The 12,500-nt window shown below is 51.6% G+C and overlaps 4 protein-coding genes across 4 annotated transcripts in view; 3 read left to right on the top strand and 1 right to left on the bottom strand.

Moving 5' to 3' along the window:
* mcm8 (minichromosome maintenance 8 homologous recombination repair factor) overlaps positions 1–1,469 on the top strand; it is a 6,171-nt gene extending 4,702 nt beyond the window's left edge. Inside the window, exons 14-18 of the mRNA XM_084668602.1 lie at positions 1–152; positions 315–524; positions 713–789; positions 891–1,080; positions 1,247–1,469. The exon at positions 1–152 is cut by the window's left edge and continues 59 nt beyond it. Of these exons, the coding sequence (XP_084524728.1) occupies positions 1–152; positions 315–524; positions 713–789; positions 891–1,080; positions 1,247–1,339 (722 nt within the window). The 3' untranslated portion in view covers positions 1,340–1,469. The remainder of the gene's footprint in view (positions 153–314; positions 525–712; positions 790–890; positions 1,081–1,246) is intronic.
* A 242-nt stretch (positions 1,470–1,711) lies between these two features.
* On the top strand, positions 1,712–4,250 carry crls1 (cardiolipin synthase 1). The gene is made up of 7 exons (XM_084667710.1): positions 1,712–2,457; positions 2,577–2,714; positions 2,816–2,945; positions 3,032–3,117; positions 3,401–3,469; positions 3,599–3,690; positions 3,840–4,250. The coding sequence occupies exons 1-7, from the start codon at positions 1,885–1,887 to the stop codon at positions 3,931–3,933; spliced, it is 1,182 nt and encodes a 393-aa protein (XP_084523836.1). The 5' UTR covers positions 1,712–1,884; the 3' UTR covers positions 3,934–4,250.
* Positions 4,251–4,589: 339 nt separating this feature from the next.
* hao1 (hydroxyacid oxidase (glycolate oxidase) 1) lies at positions 4,590–8,905 on the bottom strand. The gene is made up of 8 exons (XM_084668498.1): positions 8,656–8,905; positions 7,267–7,418; positions 6,845–7,100; positions 6,364–6,539; positions 6,152–6,243; positions 5,857–6,015; positions 5,322–5,391; positions 4,590–4,713 (listed from the first exon to the last, which is right to left on the bottom strand). The coding sequence occupies exons 1-8, from the start codon at positions 8,790–8,792 to the stop codon at positions 4,646–4,648; spliced, it is 1,110 nt and encodes a 369-aa protein (XP_084524624.1). The 5' UTR covers positions 8,793–8,905; the 3' UTR covers positions 4,590–4,645.
* Positions 8,906–10,373: 1,468 nt separating this feature from the next.
* plcb1 (phospholipase C beta 1) overlaps positions 10,374–12,500 on the top strand; it is a 14,349-nt gene continuing 12,222 nt past the window's right edge. The window contains exons 1-3 of the mRNA XM_084668086.1: positions 10,374–10,596; positions 11,627–11,704; positions 11,968–12,036. Of these exons, the coding sequence (XP_084524212.1) occupies positions 10,498–10,596; positions 11,627–11,704; positions 11,968–12,036 (246 nt within the window). The 5' untranslated portion in view covers positions 10,374–10,497. The remainder of the gene's footprint in view (positions 10,597–11,626; positions 11,705–11,967; positions 12,037–12,500) is intronic.

Here is a 12,500-nt window from a genome sequence, read left to right as displayed (position 1 = left end):
ACGAGTCACATGACCGACGCCTGTCGGAGCATGTCATGGCAACGCGGGTGGGACGGGGCGGGGCCGCAGGCGCCATGGTAACCAGGGGAAAAGGCAGCCAACAGAGTTTGCTGCTGGAGCCCTCAGACACACCCCTTTCCGACCGCTTAGAGGTACACAAACACACGCTCATACACACACTCACACAAACACGCTCATACACACACACACACACACACACACATATGTGAGGACATATTCTCACATCAGGACAGATATGCTTTTACACACACACACACACACACACACACGGACATAACGTGTGTGTGTCTCAGGTTCCCCCGGGGGAGTGTGTGGACCCCATCCCAGCCTCTCTGTTGAGGAAGTACGTGTCGTACGCCCGCCTGTACGTCCAGCCCTCCCTCTCGGTGGAGGCTGCTAAGACGCTGCAGGCCTTCTACCTCACGCTGCGCTCCCACACGCACTCCTCCGACTCCACCCCCATCACCACACGCCAGCTGGAGTCCCTCATCCGCCTCACTGAGGTCAGTCCACGCACGCCCGCCCGCACACACATACACATCCCGCTCACACACACACGCTTACACAGATACGCAGACACACACACACACGTTACACGCTCGCACTCGTATACACGCTCCCGGCCCAGACACGTATGCTGGCATTCGCTCCCGCACACGCACGCTCATACAAACAGTGTGTGTGTGTTCAGGCCCGGGCCAGGCTGGAACTGAGAGAGACTGCCACCAGGAGTGATGCTGAAGATGTGGTGGAGATCATGAAACACAGGTAAGATGCTCTCTCTCACACAAACACACACATCTGCATACTCACACGCACACACTTTTCTGCATCCCTTATCTAACTGTGTGTGTGTGTGTGTGTGTTAGTCTGGCAGACACCTATGCGGACGGTGCCGGGGGTCTGGATCTGGAGCGCTCTCAGCTGGGGGCAGGGATGAGTCAGCGGGGGAAGGTGAAGCGCTTTGTCACGGCGCTGCAGACACACGCCCAGCGCTGCTCTCAGACCCTGTACGACCTCCAGCAGCTCCGCAGCCTGGCCAGGGACCTGCGCATAGAGGTGACACACTCACACGCCGTGCTGCTCACTCGCACGCCGTGCTGCTCACTCGCACGCAGTGCTGCTCACTCGCACGCCGTGCTGCTCACTCGCACGCCGTGCTGCTCACTCGCTCACTGTCACTCACTCACTCGTGTCCTGTTGAACCCCAATGTTTGTGTTGCAGGTGGTGGATTTCGAAGGCTTCATCTGTGCTCTGAACGAACAGGGCTACCTTCTCAAGAAAGGACCTAAGCTGTATCAACTACAGACCATCTGACACACACACACTCGGGCGCCATGGGTATTTTTTATACACGGTTTGTAAGTATGTATGTATGTTTCTGTGTATGTAGGTCTTCCTACCTAAGGAAATGTGTACTTGTTCATTAAAGTTTGTCAAAGTTTCAGTCTGTCTTTATTCTGGTGCCTACATCACAATCTGTGGATCCACTGTTAACCTTTTGGGAACTAGGTTTAGGCAATTATAGTCCTTAAGTTGAGAAGTGGGACAGACCGTCTGTAGTATACGATTTACTACAAAATTAAGACTACACATTCCCTAGATGGAAAGTAGAAATGATTATTTTCTTCTCAGTGAAAGCCAGTGACTACCGTTAAGCCCCGCCTCCGTGCATTACGACGTCGTAAATCCCTGACACTGTCTCGGAATACGGCAATGTGGAACACGCGAAAATGCCTCCTGTTTAAAGACGAGGAAACCGACAATATGAGAATAGCATCATACAGTGGTGTGGCAATAAGGTCAAGACGCCAACGGTAAATGTGCTTTGTTAGTCGTTTACATATTGTGCACGGCTTGCAATGTTATTGTCTATTTGTAAAAGTTCCTTTGTGGTGTGTGCAAGAGGGCACGTAGCGAGTGTAAACTGCGCTGCAGCGACGCGCTATGCGAGTGTGTGCAGAGCAGCCCCCGCGTCATGGCGTCAGAAACACACACCTGCGGATTGTTCGAGGGAGCTGTGGTGGCTTCATAAACTCAAGCACAGAATTGCCTCGGTAGCACAGTGGTCCGGCTACACATACAGTCCGAGTCAAGCCCCGGAGCTTTCTCGACACCTGGCCGCACCATGTTTACTGGAGTGCGTAACAGGACACTCAAACGGTAAAGGTCACCAAAGGACACTACCCAGCAGCGTCCCGCCCTCCGCGGGTTTCAGTTTGAGGTTTCAGCCCAGGGGCGATGAGGCTGCTCACAATCTGCTCGGCGTGCGTTTATCAACGCTCAGCTCCGGGATACCGCGGGGTTGTCGTAGCTTCAGTAGTGGCAATCCCAGCCAGCCACCAGCGGAAAAAACACCAAGTAAAGACTTGAGCAACGCGGATACTGAGTCCCCGCAGGTGCCGGGACAGGGATTGTTCCAGTTCAAGCAACTGGTAGGAAGATTGCGTGTGTTATAGGGGTGCAAAAAATCTTTCTTCATACTTTATGACTAACTTTCAGTTTCCTTGGTAATACAAACTGTAGCATCTATACCTGTGGTGTTGTGTTCCAGTACGAGAACCCCTGGACCATCCCTAACCTGCTGTGTGTGTGTCGGATTCTGCTCGCCCCGGTGCTTGGTTACCTCATCACCGAGCAACACTTCCACCTCTCCCTCGCTCTCTTCCTACTGGCAGGAGCCACTGACCTTGTAACTAACTCTCTCTCTCTCACACACACACACACACACACACACACCCGGTGGAACAGAGCCAAACTGACCAGGTCATGTTACTTGTGTCCCCTCTTCAGTTGGATGGCTATATCGCCAGGACCTGGCCCAATCAGAAGTCTGCTCTGGGCAGCGCGCTCGACCCATTGGCTGATAAGATCCTGATCAGTGTGCTCTATATCAGTCTAACCTACGCCCAGATCATACCAGGTGTGTGCAGCCGTTTTGTGGCCTGTCTATTCTCAAATGTTTCAGTGTTGTTTAGATGTTGTCAGTAATTTGTGTGTATCTGTCAGCTCCCCTCACTGCCCTGGTCATCTCCAGAGATATAGCTCTGATCGCTGCTGTCTTCTACGTCCGCTATAAGACCGTGCCTCCCCCGGTGAGCCTCTGAGCCAACACACACACACACACACACACCCCCACTTCCCCTCTCCCATTCTATGATTTGAAGTGCAAGAGATGGGTCAGTGACAGACAGATCCCAAACAGGTACTACATGCCTGGTTGGATTGTTAGAGATCTATCTCGCTCCGAATCTGCATATATGTCTGTTGTGCTTTCTCTCTCTCTCTCTCTCTCTCTCTATCTCTGTCTCTCTCTATCTCTCTATCTCTGTCTCTCTGTCTCTCTCTGTCTCTCTCTCTCTGTCTCCATCCTCCCAGGTGACACTCAGTCGGTTCTTTAACCCATGTTACACCACAGCTCAGCTCAAACCCACTTTGATCAGCAAGGTATGACACACACATACTTTCCCACAAGCAACTTACTGGCTTCTATCCTGGAGGGAAAACGTATTACTGATACGATCCTGCACAGAACTGTTGAAAACAGTGTGTGTGTGTGTGTTTGTGTGTTCCCAGGTCAACACAGCGATCCAGCTGTTGCTGGGTGCAGCATCCTTGGCTGCCCCTGTGTTCCACTACACTGACAGCTTTTATCTGCAGTCCCTATGGTTAGTACCACAACCTCAACCCTAGACACACATCCTAGTACTACAACCCTGACTGTAGACACAGTCCCTAATGCCGCCTGTGTAACCTTAGACATGACCCTGTGGTCATTTTGTCACCGCGTTTATAGGTTTGTTCATCTGCGTTGCAGGTACATCACTGCTGTAACCACGGCAGCATCAGGATACAGCTACTACCATTATGGCAAGAAGACTGTTGAGGTGCTCAACAACACTAACAAGTAACCATGGCAACACAGGCTGTCCATGCGGCAAAGCCTGACTATTGGAGCTTCGCACATGCACACACACACGCACGTATCTGTGTGTTTAAAGACTCAATATGGACCCTATAGACTGAGCACTTGGACAAACTGTGTGATTAGTTGGGTGAGGATGAGCAAAGTGTGTGTATGTGTGGTAGATGGATTTCGGTCCAGAACTGTCGTTTTTTTTTTCTTTTTTTAAAACCTGAGTTGCCACGGTAACCACCTTATTGTCACTTGATTGACAGTTTTGTACATGAGAATCAATGAATGATTGATTAAACCCAAGAGTCTGTATTTCCTGTCTGGATGTTGATGTCATGGGGTGGGAGGAGGGGATAGGAAAACCAGGGGGTTGATACACACACAGACACACACACATACCCCATAATCTCGTAAGGAGACGGTCACAAGATCATCCAAGTATGTGGGGAAAATGCTGAAGGAAAGCTGAGTGGGAAGCTATGGCAACCAGCTCTGCAGGTCAACGCTGCGGTCTGGCAGAATACCTAACAGCATGGAGCCAGGAAGAGACTCCCACCAATCACAGCCCTCCTCTACGGAAGGCTGGGACATGTGACCATGTCCATGGGGTGTACATGAACATATGAAAAAAATCATCCAGGGATGAATATCTTTCATTTTCATTGATTTTATTTGGTCATTTTGTCGTGAGGGTGACGTTGGGGTGGTCACATCCTGGAGGAGAACTGAGCTCTTCTGACCATGGAGCGAGACACCTCCCCAACAGAACGGCAACCTGCAGGCAGACAGGTTGTTAGACAGATGTGCAGGTAGTTAGGCAGATAGACAGATCATTAGGCTGACATGTAGTAAGACAGGATCAGAAGTTTCAATCGCCATGAAAGTTTGCACAGACATGGAATTTACTTTGGCAGACAGGTAGGAATTTACTTAGACAGAAAGGTAGATAGGCAGATAGACAGGTAGTTAGGCTGACATGTAGTAAGAAAGACATATGGGTAGTAAGGCAGACAGACAGGTAGTTAAGCAGACAGACAGGTAGTTAAGCAGACAGACAGATACACTTTAAAGGTAGGCCGACAGTTTTTAGCAGGTGTGCATGATTTTAATATGACAGGTGGCCAAAGGAAGCATTCAGAGTCCAGCCCTAACTCCCAAGCCCCAACCGCCTAGCTCTAACCACAAGTCCCGCCCCAGCCTCAGTGCAGAGCAGGTATTTTTAGCCTCCTGTCAATCACTGTCATGGCTCATCCCTCGCAGTCTGTGAGCACTGATGCTGGAGGAGAAGATCTGGGATGGCATCAACTCCCCCTGCTGACCACACCTGCAAGCTGCACCTGCAGACCATGCACTCCCCCTGTCACTGTGATTGGTCAAGGTTACCTGCCAGGGCCATAGCCAGGTGAAGCTCGTCTCTGAGAAGTTCCAGTACGCCAGTGACTCCCTGTTCTCCCTGTCAACACACACACACAGACACACCAACGTCAGCATCATTAGTTGGCGTGGCTCTAACCAGCTGCGAACACAGCTCATCCCTGTATCTAGGCAACAACGCGACTAGCTCCCGGAACACCAAGAGGACTGATCCAGTTCTAATACAACACACACACTTTTACCAACACACATAATACCAACTACACACACACACACACACACACGCTTTTACTCATAATATCAACTACATTCACACACACATACTTTTACTGGCACGCATAATATCAACCACAAACACACATACATAATCACAACTACACACACATAATATCAACTACTCACTCTCACACACACACACACACACAAACACACACACAGTCTCACTCATACACATGTTATAAACTACACACTCACACTCCCATACACATCAATACTAGACATCTTGATACACACACACACACACACACACACACAGCAATCCTACCTGGCAGGCGAGCCCCCAGAGAATGGCTCTGCCCAGGAACACGGCGGTGGCCCCGAGTGCCAGAGCCTTCAGTACGTCTGTCCCCCTGCGCACGCCTCCATCCAGATAGACCTCACATCTGCCTGCTACTGCTGCCACCACCTCCTCCAGCACCTCCAGCTACACACACACACACACACATACACACATAACATAACAGCCTGTCTAGTACACAGCCCACCTGTCCTGCTACTGTTATAGACAGTACACACGTACACACTCACAAACACACACACACACACACACACTCACTCACCGTGGCAGGAACACCATCTAGCTGTCTGGCTCCATGGTTGGACACCAGGATTCCATCCACCCCAAACTGAACAGCCTGCAGTGCATCCTCAGCTGTAGACAGAGTGCTGAGAGTCCAGTGGACGTGTGTGTGTGTGTGTGTGTGTGTCTACATGAGCGATTGACCCGATGTGTATATGTGTATAAATGTGTGTGTGTGTGTGAGTGTCTCACCACTCAGGACGCCCTTGACGACCACGGGGAGGTGTGTGTGAGCCTTAAGCCAGGCGATGTGTTCCCAGCAGAGGGTGGGGTCTATGGCCTGGTTGACGTACACAGCCAGCCCACTGTCTTCCCCGTAGCCCTCCTCGCTGGAGAACGCCAGCTCCGCCGACGCAAAGTTAGACATCCTGCAAACGCACGCAGGCACGAGCACATTTTACATGTCGTCATTTGGCAGACGTTCTTATCCAGAGCGACTTACAGTAAGCAAAGGGACATTCCCCCGAGGCAAACAGGGTGAAGTGCCTTGGCCAAGGACACAACGTCATTTGGCACGGCCGGGAATCAAACCAGCAACCTTCGGATTACCAGCCCGATTTCCTAACCGCCCAGCCACCTGACTCCCATCACATAGACACACGAGACAGTTTTCTTTGAATCCACCCGTCCTCTTTTTTTGGGAGGAATGCAGGGTACCCTGCTGGGTATCTACCTGAGGTGTGAGGGAAGCTTGAAGCGGTTTCGAACGTCGTCGCGCCGCTTGCCGAGGTAGGGCGTATCCACGGTAACAAAGATGGCCTTGTAGCCGGCCTCCTCGGCGCGGCGGACCAACGACAGCGTGAGGTCACGGTCCTTGTAGATGTACAGCTGCATCCACAGAAGGCCCTCGCCCGCCGATGACCTCACTTCCTCTATGGTGGAGGTGGCCCAACTGCTCAGCATCATCCCGGTCCCCGCCGCTCGGCATGCTGGGAAACACAAACACACCCTGCAGGGGCCTGTACGTGCGTTTGCGTATTCAACGGCGTGTTTGTGTAAGTGTGTACGTGTGCATGTGCGGGTGTTCCTACGTGGATGTGGGGACGTAAATGTGTATGTGTGTGTGTTTGTGTGTGTGTTTGTGTGTGTGTGTACCTCGAGCAGTAGCAGTCTCCCCCTCAGGATGGGCCATCCTCTGCATTGCCGTGGCGCCCACACACACAGGCATGCTGATTGGCTGACCCAGGACACTGGCAGACAGGTCCATCCTGGAAACATCCCTCAACACACGAGGAAGCAGACTCCATCTACACACACACACACACACAAAACACACGCTTTCAGTGGAAAGGTATCTGTGTGTGAGAGTGTGTGTGTGTGCACGAGATAGAGAAATACTACCCTCAGCTGCGAAAAGGTCAGAACCAATCATTAACCTCTAGTTCCTGCTGCTGTGTGTGTGTGTGTGTGTGTGTGTACATGTGTACATGTGTACATGTGTGTGTGTTCAAGAGAGGATGTGTGTGCAAGAGTGTGTGTACCACCAAGATGCAGAAAAACGCCACATCTGCATAAACGCTGTTGAAACAGCGACATCACAGGTCACCCTCCTAAACTTACCTGACCCTCAGTTGAACGAACCGAACCCTTACTAACCCTCGAGGTGGACCAACCACATCAGCAGTGTCATAGTGAGACGTGAAAGCCCCGGACACTAAAAAGAATAAGCTGAAAGATTGTCTTTGCTGTTGGCAATTGAGTGGGTGGGCTTGAGGGAAGCCCGAGTCGGCAAGCGCCCATGTGACTGACTGAGTGAAAGGAATGACTCAGGAGTATATGGACATTCTTCAGAAGAAGAGGAAAGAAAAGTTCCCCAACAACTTCAGCTTCTCTAGACACTCAAATTGGGGCGCTATGACTCAGAGAGACCATATGTGTTGCAGCCTCCAGTGGAATGCCAAAACAACACATTTAAGAAATGTAGACGGACTGCATTTATGTAGCGCTTTCCTACCTTAGCGGACACTCAGAGCGCTGAAAAATCTTTTGACTCTCATTCCCCCATTCACACCCACACACCGACGGCGTTGCCATGGAAGGCCCCAGCCTGCCCGTTAGGAGCAAGTTGGGGTTCAGTGTCTCGCTCCGGGACACTTTCACACATGTCCTGGAAGAGTAGGGGATCGAACCGCCAACCTTGCGATTAACAGACGACCCTCTCTGTCTCCTGAACATCAGCTGCCAACATCACACAGCCAAGTACACCAACACACAGGCAAACACACGACGTAGCACAGCTGTGTACACTTCGCCAAAATGGTGGGAGTCAATAACAAGGTCATTTGCAGTCACAACTGGATCAGACTAGATATGACAAATTCCCTTAGTTGTGTTACTCTTGTAAGGGTACTGGAACCTTCAACCAGAGGCTATGTGTGTGTGTGAGTGTGTGTGTGTGTGTGTGTGTGAGCGTGTGTGTGTGTGTGTGTATGCGTGTGAGTGTGTGTGTGTGTGTGAGCGTGTGTGTGAGCGTGTGTGTGTTACCTGGAGTAGGCAGCCGTGTTGTGGGCTAGTGTCTCCTGCTCGTCCGCTCCTGAGCAGTAGTAGTCAAACACAGCCTTGGGGAGAACTCTCCTGGCCTGACGCTCATAGTCGCTGACGCACACCAGGGGTTCCGACATGGCCGCCCTCCCTCTCAGACACAGGCTGTGGCTCACACACGCGGCTGCGCTCTCACAGATGAGGTGGCACACACACCGAGGGTCAGGGTGTTTGTCCGACCCGGTGTTTTTCTCTCTCGCTCAGTTGAGCAGTTCAATCATTGATACCGTGAAAGAGAGGTGGAGGGTCAAGTCAGGGTGTGTGTGTGTGTGTGTGTTTGTGTGTGTGTGTGTGTTGCTGTCACGTTAAATGTTTAACACAGACACAGGGCGGCCAGCTTGTCGCTGTCAACTTTGAACCCCCGGAACAAAGTATGCGAAGCAGTGTGTGTGTGTTTGTGGATTGAGGCTAGAGGTGTGGTTGATTCGCCGGTTTTACTGCCACTCATGTTGCTACAGGGGGGAGGGACATCCTGTTACCTGGGGAGGAGCATGCTGTTCAGGTGTAGATGAACCCACGGACACTTGGTGCTGTTTCAAGGGTGAGAGTTCAGGGTTATGGGTCAGGTTTGGATATAGGAATGATGGTTAGGAAATAGGAACTAGGATGTAAAGGTGAGTTGAACAGAGTAAAGTTCAGCTCTAAACTTTACAAGCCATAGCTCCAGCTGATTATACAACAGAGTTGATCATATATAATATCAGATACATGGTTGTATAAGATATTTGACTTCACCCATACTGGTTACACATGCACACAGGCAGACACACACACACACACGCCTCTCTCCAGTCTCAGCCTTCCTCTCCAGGCTTGAAATAGCACTGGGCCTCCCACTCCCACGCTTACATAACATCCTCCTCTCTCCTGTCTCCATCTCCTCCGCTCTCCTGTCCCCTCTCTTCTCCTCCCTCTCTGCTCTTTTCCTCCCCTCCACCTCTCATCTGTCCGACAACCCTTCCTCATCCTGCCCTCCCCTGCCCTCCCCTTCCATCCCCTCCGTCCGTCCCCTCTCCTCTCCTACGTCCCCTGTCTTATCTCCCTTTCGTTTGCCCTCCCATCTGTCTCTCCTCTTCCTTCTGCCTGTGGGCTGAGGAGGTTGGTTTCCAGCTGTGGGGTCTGACATCTACAGGGTGAACCATGTGGCAGAGGTCTATATCGGTTCAGAAGAGTTGACATGGCGTGTTTGTCCACAGGAGATGGGGAGATGTTTATTCCATGTTCATTTGTTATGGATTCTTGCGTGTGTGTTCCTGAACTTTGTGCTTCAACGATCCGTTCTGTTTCAGACCATACGTGTAATTTTCTCATCTCTCCCTCTCCCTCTCTCTCTCTTTCTCTTTCTGTCTCTCTTTCTCTCTCTCTCTGTCTGTGTGTGCGCGTGTGTGCTTGTGTGTGTGTGTATGCGTGGGAAGCGCTAGAGGGCGCTGGTTCAGTGCGCATGTCCGAGATGAGTCAGTTTGTGGAGGCAGCTTTACACAGACACGCCGCGCGCACATCCGCACGCGCACACACGTGCACCGCCTCCCACCCTGTGCGCATCTGTCTCCGTCTCGGTGTGTGTCAGTAGCGATCAGATCCGGGCGAGCAGCCGCAGCTCACACTGCTGTTCCTCCAGAGCAGGAAGGAGAGGACTCGCGGGGAGGACAAGGAGGAGGGGAACAGGAGAGGAGGACAGGGAAAGACAGAGGGAGAAAGTGGGAGAGAAAGCGTGGCGAGCAGGTTGAGTCGGTTTGGAAGAGAGAGCGTGTGTGTGTGAGTGTGTGTGTGTGTGTGTGTGTGTCCATGGCAGGCGCTCAGCCCGGGGTCCATGCTCTGCTGCTTAAGCCCCCCACCGTCCCCCCCACACTGAGCACAGGAACCAGCTTTATGAAATGGGACGACGTGAGTATGACTCCTCTCCTGTCTTCTCTTCTCTTTTTTTTCTTTTCTTTTCTTTTCTTTTCTTTTCTTATCTTCTCCTCTTCTCTCCTCTCCTCTCCTCTCCTCTCCTCTCCTCTCCTCTCCTCTCCTCTCCTCTCCTCTCCTCTCCTCTCCTCTCCTCTCCTCTCCTCTCTTCTCTTCTCCTCTCCTCTCCTCTCCTCTCCTCTCCTCTTCTCTCTTCTCCTCCTCTCTTCTCCTCTCCTCTCTTCTCCTCTCCTCTCCTCTTCTCTTCTCCTCTCCTCTCCTCTCCTCTCCTCTCCTCTTCTCTTCTCTTCTCTTCTCTTCTCTTCTCTTCTCTCCTCTCCTCTCTTCTCCTCTTCTCTCTTCTCCTCCTCTCCTCTCCTCTCCTCTCTTCTCCTCTCCTCTCCTCTCCTCTTCTCCTCTCCTCTCCTCTTCTCTCTTCTCCTCTCCTCTCCTCTCTTCTCCTCTCTTCTCCTCTTCTCTCCTCTCCTCCTCTCCTCTCCTCTCCCCTCCTCTTCTCTCCTCTCCTCTCCTCTCCTCTCTTCTCCTCTCCTCTCCTCTCCTCTCCTCTCCTCTCCTCTCCTCTCCTCTTCTCTCTTCTTCTCTTCTCCTCTCCCCTCTTTTTTCCCTGTATCTTCTCCCATTCTCTTGCCTATTCACCTGTTGTTCAGACCTCCCATTCAGGTGTGTGTGTGTTTTCTGTGTGCGCCTGTGCTTTGTTTGCGTCGCTACATTGTGCGTGTGTGTAAGTGTGTGTGTGTAATTGTGTGTGCTGGTATGCTCAAGCACAGTGAAGTGAAATAGAGAAATGTGCTAGCATGTTGCTATGGTAACTGGCATGGCTTAAATCTCTCCTTGAGTGTTGCCAAGATGCTTCACCTCCAAACAGAGACAGAATATAAGAGAGAGTGGCCGTTGGCGTGTGTTGACTCTGTGTGTGCGGGTGTGTATATGTTTGTGCGTGTCTGTGTGTGTGTGTGTGCGCGTTTGTGTGTAAAGTACCTCATCAATTCCTGGTTTCTCTCTGCAGGATCTGTCCTCAGTGACTCCTGTCACCATGAAGGTGGATCCTCATGGTTACTACCTGTATTGGACAGAGCAGAACAAGGTAACACACACACGCGCGCACACAAAAGTCACACAAAAGCACAAGGTAACACACACACACACACACAAACACAAAAGTCCCTGGACTGAGCTGTATTCCGTTCCGACGAGGCTGAACGATGCTCAGAGAGACTGACTGAAGCGGTCTGGCAGAACCATTAAAGTCCATCTACTTGACCTCTCTCCCCCATCCCTTCATCTCCGTCTCTCTCTCTGTCTCTCTCTCTCTCTTTCCCCCTCTCTCTGCCTTCCTGTGCGATGAAGGAGACGGAGCTGCTGGACATAACCCACATCAAGGACGTCCGGACGGGGAAGAGCACCAAGACACCAAAGGTAACGACTGCAAACCCCAACCAAGCCCAGCCCAGCCCAGCTGGGGTTCAACTGCTCCCTGAACACAGCGGTGGTTGAATTTCGTCCCTGAACGAAATGTCGTCTTAGTGGGTCGATAGTTCTGCTGTCCTAGCTCTCTTGTGGACAGCTGTTGATGATCTGTCAGCCTGCTCTCGGGACTTCATCGTTGGTGGAAGCGTTGACGCAGCCTGAGAGGTTTTCCTGTTCAGAAACCTGTGACTCAGGTTGAGGTTCAGCTGACAGGAACAGGGTGGAGACCACCCACTGAGACCATGCTGGCACATGGCCACTAGATGGAGCTCACCTCACTGTGTTGCTAGGGGAGTTATCCGGACCTATGTGCTGCGAAGGGAATTCAATCGTCATGCCCTCCTCTCTATGTTCATCCCCTCCCTTCTCCTTATATCTCCTTTCATGCTCCTCCCTCCCCTCACCACCCCTCT

The sequence above is a fragment of the Hypomesus nipponensis genome, chromosome 12, assembly GCF_054491055.1.
Source record: "Hypomesus nipponensis isolate SF chromosome 12, ASM5449105v1, whole genome shotgun sequence".
Classification (NCBI taxonomy): domain Eukaryota; kingdom Metazoa; phylum Chordata; class Actinopteri; order Osmeriformes; family Osmeridae; genus Hypomesus; species Hypomesus nipponensis.
Note: the sequence above shows the minus strand (reverse complement) of the source record. Positions and strands in the feature narration are given on the sequence as shown.